The sequence below is a fragment of the Mus caroli genome, chromosome 5 (genome assembly GCF_900094665.2).
Source record: "Mus caroli chromosome 5, CAROLI_EIJ_v1.1, whole genome shotgun sequence".
In the NCBI taxonomy this organism is placed as follows: Eukaryota; Metazoa; Chordata; class Mammalia; order Rodentia; family Muridae; genus Mus; species Mus caroli.
In genome coordinates, this window is record NC_034574.1 from 97,112,934 (window position 1) to 97,129,945 (window position 17,012).

The window sequence follows — 17,012 nt, forward strand, 5'->3', positions numbered from 1 at the left end:
TCTCTCTCTCTCTCTCTCTCTCTCTCTCTCTCTCTGTGTGTGTGTGTGTCACAGCCCATGTGTGGTGATGAAGAACCAACCTGGGGTGATGCTCTTTGTCTTCTACCTTCTTTGAGGCAGGCAGTGTCTGTGTTCACCATGTAGCCTCTCTCAAGCTTTCAGGATTCTCTTGTCTCTACTTCCCTCCCATCTCACTATAGGAGCATTTCAGTTATAGATATGGATGCTGTGGATCTGACTCAGGCCCTCACACTTGAATAGCAAGTGTTTTAGTCACACTCATGGAGCCGCATCCCCAGGAAAGTCTTATTTAATTAATTATTTTATTTTGCTCCCTTCCTTCCCTCTCTGTCTCTTTCTCTGTCTCTTCCTCTCCCCTCCGTCTGTAGGTGTGTGTATGTGCATGCTTGTGTGTGTGTGGAGGGGGGGAATGTTAGAGAGCATCAGATCTCCTGGAACTCGAGTTAACAGCAGTTGTGAACACCCAGTGGGTGCTGGAAACTCAGCCCCAGTCCTCTGCAAGAGCAGTCAGTGTGCTTAACTACTGAGCCATCTTTCCAGACCCCAAAGTGATTTTTGATCAATAGTGTTCCCACCCTTCTATTTTATTTTTCTGCTATTTTATTGAAGAAAGCAGGTAGTATGTTTAGTAATATTTTTTATATTCTGGATGTTGCTGTGTGCATCTCAATGGTGTGATTTCATGTCTTTGTCTGTTCTTCCATTTCTTCTGACCTGATAGGTACGAGGGCTTGACCAGACTTAAACGGCCAGATACTTTATGGGTGATGAAGGAATATAATAGATGATACTTTAACAAACTTTTCTGAAAATACCCTTTCAACCCCCAAGTGCTTACATAATAAAATCAGGATTGTGGGAGAATTGAAATAGCACCTCAGACTTGACTCTAGGTGTGTCTCTTTGGTTCAAGCAGAAGCACACTGGTTGGGTCAATGACCAGAGAGCACCTGGTCTCTCTACAACTCCACCCTTTTATACAGGGGTTAAGGGGGCATGCAGCCATGTGTAGTGTTTTATGTGTGTGCTAGCAATTCAAACACAGTCCCTTGTGCCTGAATGGCTAGCCCTCTCACCTGCCAATCCATGTCTTCCCTTCCCCATTTCCCTCTTGAGTGCCTTTCCACCATGATGACCCAGTTTCTGCTCTCACACAAGAACGTCACGATACTACCATGCCGCAGACCCTCTGTGTAAAACAGTTCTCTAGAGTAGATGGGCAAAGATTAGGATGTGACAGACAGACAAACACACAAGAGAGGTGTTGAATCTGAATGTAATCTTCTGGTTGAGCTTAGACTAATTATATTACAGCGAATATCATAAATTGTAAAACATAACAGATACGGTACATTGAAGTTTCCCAGGTGCAAAGGGAGTGACTGCAAAGTTTACGCTAGGGATCAGCATCCCTCCAGATGTAAGAGGAGTGACTTCAAAAGGACTATGTTTATCTTAGAGATTAGCACCTGCTCAGGGTCCGTGCTAAGTTTCCACACTTTAGAGTTAATTGGGCTAGAGGGGTAATAACTCTTGCCTGGCCTCAGGAATAAAGTAGTGTCAAGGACTTAGGCCTTGTTAATACTTATCTATGTCTGGAGAATTCCCACTTATCAGTATAGTAACTTAATTTGCTGTTGGCACAGAATATAGTCTGTAATAAGAATTTCTATCTCAGTGAGAATTCCAGTCTCTTTCTGTAGATAGCTGAAATAATGACTAGTACTTAATTGGTTATTGAATAAGTTAAACTCCTTGTTGCTATCTGGAATCTAAGAACACTGAGAAAAGGCTTTAGCTATGTTAGAATACAATCTTAAAAGGCATTTGCTATAAGGTAATGCTTAACAGAGTGCACGTGAATCTATACATTAGACCAACGGTGAGTGGAGGATTGATATTATGATTTATAAAAATTAGGGGAGAAGAATGTCAGACTTCAGGAAGAGAGTTCCCTTTGAAACCCATTGCTTCATCGGTCAGTTTCCCAGCTTTCGCTATGTCAAACTGACTCAACCAAAGTACGTGACACTACCACATTGTCCAGGTTTTATGTCTATTTGTTGAGAAATTTGTACAGCATGCTTCATCATATTCTTCCCCGATCCTCAATTCCTCCTAGGTCCTCGCTCCCTCTCCACCCAATTTCATGTTCTTTCTCTCTCTTAAAAGAACTGTGGTGGAGGAGCCACTGAACTCAGAGTTCAATTTACATTTACTCACTCCTGAACATGGGCCTTTGTCTGCAGTGTGGCTGACATACCCAGTATCACTTTGGAGAAACCTGGTTTTCCCATCTCCTACCAGCTAATATTTGCAAACAGCTTCTTGGCTAGGAGTGGGACTTCATGCCCATGTGCCCTCCTCGGCTTGATCTTGTACTAGTCAGTCTGCGAGCTCACCTGAGCCTCTGCCCTGCTGTGTCTACAAAGTACTGTTCCTTTAAAATCACTCACTACCTCTGGCTCCTACAATCTTCCTGTCCTCTCTTCCACACAGATCCCTGAGCCTTGAGGAGAGGGTTGTGATAAACCATCCCCTTTGGAGTGAGCAGTCTGAAGTCTCTCATTCTCCATGCACTGTCTGGTTGTGGGTCTCCGCATCGTTTCCCATCTACTGCAAGACTAGGCTTTTCTGATGAGGTGTAAGCCTAGTGAGGTGTGCTGGTCATTAGAAATGATTAGAATTCATTTTGCAGTCACTCAGCAGAATATTAGTAGTGGGTTTCTTTCCCCCTGGAGCTCACAACCTGTCTAGTCTTGGGTTCTTAGCACCATGAATAATCCTATCTTCAGAAGTTAACATCCTCCTCAGACACCTTTGAAGCTTGTGGGTGTTTGCGTCTCGGTGCCATCTACCTACACGTCTCTCCATACCCAACTGTGAGTATTTGAAAGCATGTGCTAGAGTTTCTTGTTTAGCTCCCCATGTCCTATAAAACACTTTGGTTTGGTAGAGAACTGAGTAGTTCAAACTTTGCTCAACTAAGCTTATGGGGGTGAATTGAATACAAGCAAATAAAAGGAGCTTATTTAACTTCTCTTTTGTGGTTCTCTATTTTATTTTTAAATGCTGAAATACTTTTCTTTAGCTAAATCATCTGAAGAATCTAACAGAGTCACTACTCTGGCAACAATACTAGGCAACAATGGCATTTATTGATTTCTGTAAAGTAGAAGTCAACAGAGAAGAATATGGGGATAAAGAAGACAACCAACCAGAGCTCCCAGGGTCTAAACCACCAGCCAAGGAGTACACATGGAGGGACCCATGGCTCCATCTGCATATGTAGCAGAGGATGGCCGAGTCCATCATCAATGGGATGAGAAGCCCTTGGTCCCATGAAGGCCTGATACCCCAGTGTCGGGGAATTTGAGGACAGGGAGGAGAGAGTGGGTGGGTAGGTGGGGGAACACCCTCATAGAAGCAGGAGAAGGGGGGATGGGATAGGGGGTTTTGGGGGGTGGGAATCGGGAAAGGGGATAACACCTGAAACATAAATAAATAAAATATCCAATAAAAAAATCTTCTGGAAAAGAAAAGATGTACAAAATACAAAGGCAGTTTCCTTTGCAAACTTAGGAAATGTTCAGTTTGCCAATGCATGCAGTAAGTTTATTTTCCAGTAATTATTCAATAACCACAAACTGCTCTCTGGCAGTGCTAGTAATTATTCTCTACTCATAGGAAAAAAAATTACGTAAGAAGACGACTAGAAATAAGAGTATGCAATGTGCAGTGGCCTCATTTACACAACAAAGGGCCACATAGGGGATAATGCCAAGGACTTGTTCTATGAAAGGTTACATCAGCCTCAAACACTGTAACGTTCACAGTCAGCACTGTGCTTTAGCAAAGCTTAAGCAATCTGATTGGCTTAATAATATCAATTTTGACTTACAAGCCTCTGAAATATGTTTCAGGGAGAAATATAAAGGAATCAATATTAAAATATCTCTTGGCATCAACTCATTTCCTAATTCAGTGCTTTTAGACCCATGCAGTGCTGTGTGAAATAGAAGCCAGCTTTCCTTTCTTTCAACACAGTGAAAACCTGTATCATTGTGAAAGTTTAAATGCTTAAGTCTTTTGCTATTTATTTTATTTGAAATGCAGTATATTATTATATATATTCAGAACTCTAACTACCATCTTCTCCTCACCCTTCAATTAAATCCCACAATGCAAGCCTCTTGGCAGAAGGCCCACCTTTCATGTTTATTCAACTGAGGCTGAATCTTGAAAATGTGTTGAAGTTTGGGATTCTCTGGTGAGAACCCACAGCCTGACGTTGCGCTGGCCATGGCTGTGATTGGCTGTTGAGAGGCGGAGAAGGGTTTATAGTCAGCAAGAGCAAGTGAATGAGTGAGTGACAGCCGGGAGAAAAATCCGTGCCACTCACTTGAGCCAGGACTGCCGAAAGGAAGGTTAAGGTAATGGGCAAGGACCTCACAGCCAGGCACCTCAGGCTTCCTGTGTGGCTTTGGCTTGGAATTTGTAGCTGAAGCATGGATCTTACTGCACAATGGCTCTAGTTGAACTTTTGCTTGCTATGAAATAGGACCTCTGAGTTTAGGTTCTTTCCAAAGACCAGGCTGGTTAACAGAAGCATGCAGCTAATATGCTCAGATTGGTAACATGAACTAGAAAATGATGCATCTTACTCTCTATTCTGCATATCATGGCCATCTGGATTTTTTTTGTTTGTTTGTTTGTTTTGTTTTGTTTTGGGGTTCTTGGAGGTTTTTTTGGTTTGTTTTTTTGTTTTTTTTTTCTTGTTTGTTTTTGTTTTTCATGCCGATGTATTCAAGGTAACCTAACTGCAGTGCTATTTATGTCTGTAAATTGCTTGGAGATATGCATTTGCCATAAATCATACCTCATCTGTGCATCAATAATACGCAATATCTTTTCAATATGTTCCGTGTTAAATTTCAAAGTGTTCATATTCTATAGCTCTGAAATCAATATGGAAATGTATACTGCTACAGAAGTTGATGATTTTGCTAGCTCATATGTATTTAATTGCTTCATGTGACCCATTACAAGTGTTTGAGTCAGCAGTGGCCACCACAGAAGTCTCTGATGTTTGAGGGATCAAAATGTAAACAAGAAGAGGTTATCATGGCGGCCATCTGAGGCTCTCATAGATCACTTGTTGTCTTTATGTGTAGAATATGACCATGCAGGTCATGATTTCATTCTGGTTAGGTCATGACTTCTTGTGAGAAAATTTTATTATCATAGCTCTGTCTACAGTTCTGTACATTTAAGTTTCTAATTCTTTCAATCTTATATCACATTCTTATGAAGCTATAAAACAACATTCTCCCTGTTCTTCCTTCTCCTCTTCCCCCTCCTTTTCTCTTCCTTCTCTTCCTCTTCCTCCTCCTCTTCCTCCTCCTCCTTTTCTATTCCTTCTCCTCCTCTTCTTCCTCCCCCTTCTCTTCTTCTTCCTCCTTTTCTATTCTTTCCACTCCTCCTCTTCCTCCTCTTCTTCCTTTCTCCTCCTCCTCTTTTTTTCCTCCTCCTTCTTCATTGCTATTGTTTTTGTTTTATTTTTTGGTACAGAAACTCATATAGCTCATGTGTGCTTTAAATTATTATGTAGCCAAGGATGTCCTTGAACTCTGGATGCTCCTGCATCTACCTCCTAGGTTTAGAACCAGGAATATCAGTCTCCTTAAATGGGTGGTCCATCTTCATGGACTAAACCTCTGTGCTCCTCTAAATTTGTTAAACTTTACTCTTTCTTCCTCTCTTTCTCTCTCTCTTTCTATTTCTCTCTCTGTCTCTGCCTTTCTTTGTATATCTATCTCTGTCCCTCTGTCTCTCTGTCTCTCTCTCTGTATCTCTGTCTTTCTCCCCTACTCTCTTCATTTCTCCTTTCTCTTTTTTGTTTGCACACAAGTAAATATTCCAACACACAAGTTGGAGAGGACTGTGAAGAAGTGTATACATATCAAATAAAAATTCCCACATCAAGTGTGCCTCATACCTTACTCTGCATGGTTGTTATTTTAGTATCTAATACTCAGGGTAGATGTAGTCAATGCTGGTGAAGAGGTAAAATTAAAAAACAAAATCCCCCACAGAGTACAGTGCCTGACATGGGCTTTATACAGAGAAATTGCCATCCCCATTACATCAGTGAACTGTCTCCATGTATGAAGTAATCCCCCCATTAGCTGTGTGGGAGCTGTCAGGTTCCAGTTAAGTTTGCTCAACTTCTAGAGGATCAAGTTTTATAATAGAATTTTAGGGTAGCATTCACTGTCTGCTTCTATTCGTGATGGGGCTGTTTGGAAGTGGGGAGTTGTTGCTGTAGCCCAGGATCACCCAGGATTAACCACCCACTGACAGTTTTAAGCTAGGGCATCTGTACAGATCACAATGTTCCACGCTAATAGATAAAAAACTTAAATGGAGATTTGTCTGATACCTCCAGATGAGACTCCGAAGAGCTCAACCTCAGACCATGAGAGTAGTATTTCATACATTGTGAGGCGTTTCCCTCTCTCCTCCTTTCTCCTGTCTTCCCTTTTCCTTCTCCCTTCTTACTGCCATCTCTCCCTTCCCCTCCACTCTTCCCCCACCTCTCTCTCCTTCCCTCCCTCCTCTCTCTTCCTCCAACTCTCTCCTCTCTCTTCCTTTCCTCTATCCCTCCCTTCCTCCCTCTCATTATCCCCTCCCTTGTTTTCCCATCTTTCCCCCTCTCTTGCAGGCCCCAAGCCAACTGTGAAGTATTCAAAGGTACTCATAGGAAAAACGGCTCCCACTGCCTATTTTAAGAATGAACTTTCAGTTCAGAAATCCACGCACAGAAGTTGGAAACTTCTTGTAGTCCGCTGTGTAAATGAACCATTTCAACACATTTGAGCTTTGCTTGGTTTTTTAACTATTCGCAACCGTACAGGGCTCACAGCTGCACTGACAAGTTGTCTGGTGTTGCTGATGCCCCCTTGTTAGTGCTATTTGGGGTTCAAGCACCCCCCATGTGAAGCACCCTGAGACTTTAGATCCAGATGCAGGGATTCGATGTCCTTGACCGACAAACCACAGAAAGACAAGTATGGAGCTCGGTACTATTCAGACACATCTACAGAATAACCAGAAGGACATTGAAGATAGACAGAGCTTTTCAGGACTAGGGGTCAAACACCAGCCTCCACATGTACTCACACCTCTCAAAAGAGAATTAGACCAATTAAGATCAGCTGAATCATTTATGGACAAACGAGCCATGCACTGTGCTTTAATATCAACTAACTATATCCCTTCTTCAATTGCAGAAGAAATTGCAAAATGAAGACTGCTTTAATTTTGCTCAGCATTTTGGGAATGGCCTGTGCTTTCTCGGTAAGTTGATTGTGGAGAAGCCTTGTATTTTCAGTAGTTATACAATTGTTTGCAAACAGGGTGTGTAACAGTAAAATGTTGTTTCGAACAGATGAAAAATTTCCATCGAAGAATCAAAGCAGAGGATTCTGAAGAAAACGGGGTAACTGATTTCAGACCATTTCTCTGGCCTATGCTTATTCCAGTATAACTGTACACTGAACATAGCGGTACCATTCTTTTGTTTGTACAGGTCTTTAAGTACCGGCCACGCTACTTTCTTTATAAACATGCCTACTTTTATCCTCCTCTGAAACGGTTTCCAGTCCAGGTGAGTGCGAAACTTGATTCTCCTTTCCACTTGTTAAGCTTCTATCACAGGGATCAAATTTAACACTCAAACATCTGGATTCGCTCTCAACACCGTTCATCCAGAGAGACTTCTTGCTACGAGAGCCCAAATTTACTCTTTAAAAAAAAATCCTAAGTTTTCTTTCAACACAAGAGAGACAGCACAGGGAGTTAAAGCGTTGGAACAGTAGAAACTGTGGCAGTAGAAATGAGTACCTTGGCGTGGAGAGTTCAAGTGCTCAGCTATTCTGTTGATAAAAGTGAACCATTTATCAGTGACTGACAGTAGAGCCAGTGATAAGACCACTCATTGTCATGATGGTTGATTCAGTGCTGTCAGCCAGCTGTTCACACCTGACATTTCAGCATCTTCTGAACACGGGACAAGCTACATGTACAGGGTCTTCAGACAGCAGTGGCCTTAGTCCCTCAGTGTCAGCGATGATCATCTCCAGGACCCTGTGGGTGGCAGAGCTGTAGGTATCACATGGAGCACAATTATGATGAAGTCTGGCCCAAGCACCTCAGAGGCAACAGAGAGACTTGTGAGATGTTGGAAGCCTGGGAGCAAAAAACATCCCCACAATTTGTAAACTAGAAGGCAAAATAACTAAAGTTAAAAATGAGACATTCCATTTTTGCTGGGCTATTTGTGAAAGAGACCTTTGAATACTGGAGGGTGTGGTATTGATTCTAAATTCACAGCAAGCTAGAGTGACACTATTTTTGTCATTGTACAGTTTGGGTCCGGAGCACCAATTATGTAGCGTTTGACCCAGGACTTCCAAGGCACAGAGAGCATCAGACTGCTGCGAACTCTGCCCCAGTGCAGTGCTTGGCTCCGGATCTCACCATGTGTCAGGCGAACCCCTCTCTAGCTCATGCAATGATAGGAAATCATAATCCTGGAGTATTTCTAGCACCATTATAATGACAGGGAACTTGTGTGGCCACAGAAATATGAGCATGAATGATACAAGAGTTGTGGGTTTTCAGAATTGTCTACCATTCTTTGGTTCACCTCAGGCCCAGAAATAAACTGGGCCCATTTGGAACCTTGTTCCCTTTCTAAAACAGAAATGATGTAAATTCTAGTTCTTATGTAGCTGACCACCTTTCATGGAATAGCTAATATTTAGATACAACCATTCCCTCCTGGGTTCTTTTTTTTTTTTTTTTTTTTTTAACATAGCTCTGTGTCCACAGTGTACTCATAAGGTAAAATGGCAACTACTTGTCACTGATAGACTCAAAGTTCATAGAAATCAACTATACTTTTGTGGCAAATTATATACATAGAGGCTTGATTACGTTAAGCAGAACTTGTGAGATAGTTGCTTTAAAATAGGCAATAGAACACCTTCTAATACAACTTCTGAGATATTTGTGACAAGCTCCTGTTTTACAAAGTCTCACTTCTCCTAACTTGTGTCGGTGTCTATTGTCCAAAGCTGTCATCCTGGATTCTTGCATTACATTTTATTGGCTTTGAGATTCATGTTTCAGTGAGTAAGTCTGCTTATGGACGTACTGTGAATATCAACCTGCATGTAATGCATCAGATGGGTGGCGAGGCCACCAGCAGCAAGTCTACTATAGATTGTTTCTGTGCTGACCTATAGAGACAAAACTATAAATCATCTTAATTTAGTATCCTAAGCTGTTTTAATGAAAAACTACATTTTATGATTAAGATGATATTTGATTACTGTTCTAACTTATAGAGGACAAGGTTCCATTTATATCTTTTATCATATTCAGGAAGCATACCAAAATTGGTTTTCAGAATTGTCTTCCATTAAGGCATCTGCCCATCTGTCTTCTGTCTGTCTGTCAATCTATCTATCTATCTATCTATCTATCTATCTATCATCTATCTATCATCTTCCATGTCTCTATATAAATTCACTGAAGACTCTGAAGGAATCAGCAAGACTGATAAATTGATAAGTAAAAGGAAGGAAAGTGATTCAAATCCATAACAAAGTAAAACACAAACCCTAAGGCATTCCATATAGCTTCTAAATGGTTCCCAGCACACAGCAATAGTCGATGCTGGTTGAGTTGGGGAAGGAATTAGAGGAAAGGAACCATGAAAAATACCCAACACACTCCCAGCTGAGAAAAACAGCTCTGGTTATATAAATATATGGCCCTCTATATTTGATTCAATAAATGGAAATAGTTCGAATATAATGGCTTGTTTTATACCCCACTAGGTGTGGAACAGCACAACTACCAGGTCATGGCAGTGCAGGGAGGGCCTAATGATTCTTTTTCCACCCAAAGTTATTATTGGCCTCAGACAACACTCGCTCCCTTTCCTTGGCTGGGTGACATGGCCACCTGAAGAAAGAGGCCAGCAGGGACCAGCGAGCAGCATGAATCCTTTCTACAGCCTATTCCTAACCCAGATGATCGAGGTCCTTCTAAGTAATGTTCTCCAAGGGCAGGATGCCTATCAGATCATCAGAATCTAAGCTAAGATTGATAGGCAGGAAATACCAGACTCTGATCTAGGTATGGATTTAATTCCTAAGGTCACTGGGGCTAAGAGCAGAGTAAGAAGGGAGACTCAATTTGGGTTATCTCTGCTAGAAAGACCAAACAGTTCCTTTCGTGTCTTAGAAGTGTCGATGCATGTTTAGACTTAAATTTAATTTTTAAAATCTCAGAATTAGGATAAGTCTAATGTATAGAACATTTACCCTGAGTTTGAGTCACAGCACTGCAAGATTATAACAAAAAATATAAAAGCGCCAACAATAAGACCCCAGCAAAGCTCAGTGCCATGCTTTATAGGTAGAATCTTTGGTTTCATTTATTGTAATTGTAAGAGCTTTTTTGTTTTAAAAAAAAACTTTCATCTAATTTAACTGTATAAATATCAATTATTTTTAAATTAATTTTAATTAAATTTAGAAGCTAAGAGCACAAATTTAATTTCTTTAAAACAAAGTACAATTCAGATAGCAGTACTTAAGAGAATTATCAAATAACAATTTTCTTTTTATAATAAGCTAAATCACAAATCGTCTATATTTTGTGAGGGAATAAGACTATGAAATCTATTTAGAAATGGTTTGGGAAGTCACACTTATTTGAGCGGTTCCTTCCTGGAGAGATTCACTCAGCAGTTCCTGGATTCCTTCCAAATTAAGCAGTTTTGTGATTCGTTATTCTGGCTTTTACATGGAGTGTAATATTTTAACATGTTACCTGTGTTTAGAAGGTTGAAAGTGAGCATCCCCATCATACAGTGAGCTTCATAAGACAGCTGTTTCTGTTCCCTCGCTCTGTAGATGTGCGAATATACCTCTTCTCACTTTAGCTGGAAACCCCTGTGTAGTTAGCAAATCAATCGAGCCAATAACACCAAGTGAAAGTAAGTACCTGTGTGCTACACTTTAATTAGCAGGAAGTGTTCATTGTTGTGGAGTATATGTTTATGCATCATATGTGTCTATATACATGCACACACTGTATGTATATTTTAGGGAGGCAGTGACTCTTCCGAAGAAAATGGAGACGACGATAGTTCTGAGGAGGAGGGGGAGGAAGAGGTAAGACATTTTTTATTTCTTCTGTAACAAGCCAGGCAGCACAGGGAACGGATGGGAAACTATTCCATGAATTCTAGACTCAGCAAATAACCACTGCCACCTTTCCAGCTCCTGAGAACTTGCTATTTTGGACAGGTGGAGTATTATTTAAATTAGAAACAACTAAAATAACCTGCTTCAAACATCATTGTAATTTGAGGTTAAAGCTACCTAGACATGGTTCAGAAAAACAAAGGTGTCTGCAATTTAAGGGAAATGCACAATCCATTAAAAAGCAAAACAAAGTTTATTCCTATTTGGTGCCCGTGTTGGCGGCAAGAAGTAGCAATCCTGGGCTTGGTGTGACTCACCTTCCTCCCTCAGTGGTCTGCATGTGAGACCAGGTAAAACCGCTACAGTGCTGCCCCATTTAATCTACAGAATACAGTTGGCCTCTTTAACAGTAGTTTAATAGGATTTTGTCTAATAATTAGATTGCAGAAACCAAAATACTCAAGACATATAAACATCTTCCTAAGCAGTAATATAATCATGGCTAAAATCCTTACACAGCTTGTAAATCAAGCTATTATGTTTATAGCAGACACCTTTGCCTAAGGAAACAAACCAATTAGGATATATTTTTTCTGGGTAATCAATTATAGCTACTCTGGCATGGGAACCTTCTAAATCCAGGTATCCCTAGGTGGTATTATTTATGAATAGAAAATGGCAGCCAAAACGGAACATCCTTGTCAGCTACCCTGAAAGCAAAGGGTGTGGTAACTTGAAAGGTGACAAAGGATTAGGTTCTTGCTTCTGGTATCATTTCCTGTGCTACAATTACACTGACAACTTGACAGAAGGCCTTAAAATAATGCCAAGCCTGGCCCAGAAAACATGTGTGCATTACTACAGCCTTCACAATCTTGCCGCAGTTCAATTGTACCCCAAACTAAGGAGGAGCCGTCCAATTCCCTATAGCTGTTTCATGTGCAGCGATTGTGACTTGGCCCTTGTATATCCCAGTTGCACCCTGTATCTCTGGCAGCAGCTCTTGGCTTGCTGTGGTGGGAGTGGTGGTGCATAGAGAAGGATCAAGCCTCTGACACGGTTATGCACACCCACGATGTTGCCAGCCATCTCTGTGTATGCAGCTCCTCCCATTCCTTCCTTTCACATCCCCTAAGATCGGAGACCTCCATGTTAAACTCTGTTTAAGGAAATGACTGTTCTGGGCCCACTTCTGCAACTGTTCTGATGCACACATGGTGCCCACCCAGGAAATACTTGATTATTTGATTTTGAAATGTCAAAGGAAGATTTGCTCCAAAGATCATCCACTCTCAGTAATCATAGAAAAGTGAATTTGGGAGTCAGCACAATTCCTGACATGCTTGCATCTTCATTTCTTCTTTAAGATTTAATTTATACTTTCAGTTAGGTCTATAGACCCTGGAATTGTATTCATACTTGGGGGGATTTTCTATTTGATGATAACCCGCTCCCCACAACACACACACACCTTAAAGTATATAAGACTTGCTTAATTTTGTATAGCTACGTACATGAAAACATCATCAGCTCACTGGAATTTCATAAACTGAACATACATGTAAAATCATCACTAATATAAGAAGTGGCACTGGTCTAATATTGCATTAGTCAACTCCCGCTATGAACTACAGTAAGTTTGACTTATACAAGGCTTCTGCTTTTTATTTTTTATATACAATACCTAATAATACTATACATTTGCATAATCTATATATATATATATATATATATATATATATATATATATAGGATGATGCAGTGTACATTCTTTTGTGAGAGGCTTTGGTTGCTCTGACCTTCAGATCCATCCATATTATCGCACAGTCCTTACTGAGTACTCGGGCTTCCTGCAGGCACTGCACTGTATCAATGTTGGAATGTATGATACCTGAAAATGGGCGATTTGATAGGTTAGCCACAAACATACTGCTGGGAGCCTTCTAGGACTTCTTCGAGTGACTCTACACGTTGATTTTAGGAGGCTATTTTTCTTAAACGTTGTAGTTTCTGAGTCAAAGATGTACATATGTTCAACTCTAGTAAATGCAACCAATAGGCTTTCTGAAGTAGGAGCAGTCAAGCAATGTCCCACGCTTGGCATACCAAGCTACCACCCCACAGTTCTTGTCAGTGCTTGCTTATTTCCTCCATCATAGGATTAATAACGCTGAAAATGTGTGTATAACTTTCCTATCTCATAAGGCATCCGAAGCCTAAGATGGCGCACCCATTGGCCCCCTTCCCTTTTTAGTGTGTTGCACAAGAACATTCTTCTTCAATTAAATTTCTGGGTCAATCAAAGATCCTGAAGGAGGAACTGCAAACATTGGGAGATTGGCCACTGTTCAGTCTTGACCCTGCCACCAATGCGGTACCATGAATTGTCACTCCTTGTGACATCGTACAAGTTACAGTGTCAGTTCAGTCTTTCATCAATGAAACAAGGGTAGAAGTACCAACCAGCAGGGCCTCTCAGTCTCAGAATCTTTCCAATGATCCTAGTAATTTCTCCTTGCACCTCTAAAAAATTTAATCGGTTTGAATGAATCTTTAAAAAAAAAAGCATAATAGTATAGCACTCATGAGACATTGGGCACACCCAGCCTGGTAAGATGGACTTTGGTTATACCAGATCCTTCAACAAATCTAGATCATTCACAAATTTAACAAGAAAAATCCTGCTTTAGACAACTTGTTTTCATAAGTCAGACCAAGCTCAGTTTCAGTTTGTTTTCCTGAAATCTCAACATTATCCTAATATCACAATCTCCCAAAAATAGCTTCCAAGTAAACTCAACTGTGCAAGCACTCATTTACACATATATAAGTTTAAACAAACAAAATCCAGACTCTCACTAGTAGGGATTAGTTATTCTACTAGATTAGCTCGATTCTCAAACTAATATCTCACAGCTAAAATATAAAAATATAAATATATATTATATAAATAAAAATGTAAAACGTTAAATATTAAAATGTACATTTGCTTGACATGATTTTTAATCATGTCCATGTAATAGCACTATACAATCCTGTGTATACTTGAAACACTGTTTAGCAACGATCTACAGAACAAATACTGTTGATTTGAGGAAATGAAAACCTGAAGCACCCCACTGGCTGATAAATGGGATCGAATAAAGTTTAGTTCTTAGAAATAAGAAGGAATGTGGCACGTGGGAAGCAGTTGAGCCAGCCGAGAGCAGTGCCAATTAGGAATTGCAGCTGTAGTAAAATTTGAACTCTGGATATTTTCACCAGGAGACTTCAAACGAAGAGGAAAACAATGAAGATTCTGAGGGGAATGAAGACCAGGAGGCCGAGGCAGAGAATGCCACACTTTCCACACTCTCGGGTGTAACAGCTAGCTACGGAGCAGAGACCACACCCCAAGCACAGACTTTTGAGTTAGCGGCACTACAACTGCCCAAGAAGGTAATGAGCCCCAAACACGGATTCCACTTTCATCTTTCTGCTGATGTCCACATTGCCCCCACATTATCCACATAGTATTTAATACTATACATACATATATATATATATATATATATATATATATATATATATATGAATGTCAGTAAAGAAGCAAGAATAGATACACTTTCCCTGATTACAAATGAGGGATGATATTCTGTATATTTCCATCCCAAGCTGTTGACAATTTGCGTAATAACAGAAGACAGCAGCAGGGCTAAAATGGACAACAATATAATGCATAAAAGGGCCAGAGAAGTATCACCCCACATCGAATGTGCCCCTTCTAAGGCAGAGAAAGTGGGTAGAGCCTGGGAAGCACGGCCCACAGGGCAGGATTATCACGTACACCCCCAACCCATTGGAACGCATCCCAAAGGTATCTATTCTGAATTTTTTTAAGTCATCACAAATTCCTTCACAAATTAAAGTATGTACAACTCAAAACAGCCTTCGTAACAAGACCATCAGCACAAAAGTTCCGAGTTTTTTCTTAACTAGATTCAAACATTCCTTTCCAGGCTGGAGATGCAGAAAGCAGGGCTCCAAAAGTGAAGGAAAGTGACGAGGAAGAAGAAGAGGAAGAGGAAGAAAATGAGAACGAAGAAGCAGAAGTGGATGAAAAGGAGCTGGCGGTCAACGGCACCAGCACCAACTCCACGGAGGTGGACGGCGGGAATGGCAGCAGCGGAGGCGACAACGGGGAAGAAGCCGAAGCAGAGGAGGCAAGCGTCACTGAAGCAGATGCAGAAGGAGCCACAGGGGGCAGGGAACTGACCAGTGTTGGCACCCAGACAGCTGTCCTTCCGAATGGGTTTCAGCAGACGACCCCACCGCCCGAAGCCTATGGGACCACCTCACCACCGATCAGAAAGAGCAGCACCGTTGAGTATGGGGGAGAATACGAACAAACAGGCAACGAGTACAACAATGAGTATGAAGTCTATGACAACGAGAACGGGGAGCCTCGCGGCGACACTTACCGAGCTTATGAGGACGAATACAGCTACTACAAGGGGCATGGCTATGAAGGCTACGAGGGCCAGAATTATTACTACCATCAGTGAAGGCCCCTCCCCGGGGGGGGGGGCGGATTTCCCCGTTTGAATCCCCCATTCTGTCTTCTCATCTGGCTACCATTTTCAAAATTCAACTCAGGAAGGTGCAATATAACAGATGTGCATTTTATAGTGTGGAATGGTGCTACAGCCCCAGAGTGATTTCCGCAAATGCTTTTGTTTGTAGAGGGCTTCTTCTTCTCTCTCTCTTTTTAAAATTTTCCCAGGTGTGTCATTGAAGAGTCTTAGTAAATCAGGGCTATTGATCAAGCAGCACACAGATCTATGAGCTGGGACTAGATTGGTTGCTTTGGGATTATAGCTCTATAGTGTTTGTGCTATTGCCCAAACATACCCTGTATAAGAAGGCTCCTAACGAGAGATTTATTAACAACACTATATATGATGTGTGACGTTCCTTTATCACACCCCCTATCTAATACTGTATTAGGTTTAATTTTCATCCTCATGTATTTTATGTAACCTGTGCACATGCATTTTTATCACAAATAAATATGCAATCTTTCACGTGTGTTATAATTAAGAAGAAAGAGATTTAGAATGAGTGTGGGTTTAAGGAGCGGGGAACAATTCAGCTAAAAAGCAACACTTATTTCCATCAGGGTTTTAAACTCAGAGGATCTGGAAGATTCTTTCTTTCATACATCTGAATGGCTAAGGTTTGACTAAGGAGGGCACAGTCGCTGTATACAGGAGGGAGTAAATGTCTCCCCTTAAAGTTGGCAGATTTAACCAGCATGAGCACATGTTGTAAGATGCCCACTTCAGTTTGAATTCCAGATAAACAATGAGTGGCTTTTAATACAACCCCTCCCCCCATGAATGATTTGTCTCTGTGAAACATCTGGAACAAACTTATGCTAAATAAATGACTTATTCTTTATCTAATATTCAACTGTGACTGAGTGTCCTGTGTTCTTCTGGTAAGCTTATCCCTACATAATTTGATTTTAAAAGGGGCAGGGTAATTAAACTCTTACACACATGCAAACACACACACTACACACACATACACATGCAAACATAAATGCACACAAACAAACCACACACATATGTAACAGACAAACCACAAACACATACAAATGCAAAAACACAAACTACATACATACAAACACACACAAATTCAAACACCCACAAACCACACATACAC

At 40.9% G+C, this 17,012-nt stretch overlaps 1 protein-coding gene across 2 annotated transcripts; it reads left to right on the top strand.

The window, feature by feature from the left end:
- Positions 1–4,392: 4,392 nt before the first annotated feature.
- Positions 4,393–16,750, top strand: Ibsp (integrin binding sialoprotein). Of its 2 annotated transcripts, XM_021163782.1 has the most exons (7): positions 4,393–4,454; positions 7,314–7,380; positions 7,472–7,522; positions 7,613–7,690; positions 11,208–11,273; positions 14,571–14,744; positions 15,305–16,750. In XM_021163782.1, exons 2-7 carry the CDS (start codon positions 7,327–7,329, stop codon positions 15,848–15,850), a joined length of 969 nt encoding a protein of 322 aa, XP_021019441.1. In that variant the 5' UTR covers positions 4,393–4,454; positions 7,314–7,326; the 3' UTR covers positions 15,851–16,750. The 2 variants fall into 2 exon arrangements, with proteins under 2 accessions (XP_021019441.1, XP_021019442.1); XM_021163783.1 differs by lacking the exon at positions 4,393–4,454 and having other exon boundaries at positions 7,327–7,380; positions 14,574–14,744; positions 15,305–15,850.
- Positions 16,751–17,012: the final 262 nt, after the last annotated feature.

What these genes read in the sequence shown, in the direction of transcription:
- Ibsp (XM_021163782.1), top strand. Translation starts at nt 7,327, where the DNA reads ATGAAGACTGCTTTAATTTTGCTCAGCATTTTGGGAATGGCCTGTGCT. An exon ending in TGAAACGGTTTCCAGTCCAG is followed by an intron (nt 7,691 to 11,207) that starts GTGAGTGCGAAA and finishes TGTATATTTTAG; the next exon opens with GGAGGCAGTGACTCTTCCGA. An exon ending in CACTACAACTGCCCAAGAAG is followed by an intron (nt 14,745 to 15,304) that starts GTAATGAGCCCC and finishes ATTCCTTTCCAG; the next exon opens with GCTGGAGATGCAGAAAGCAG.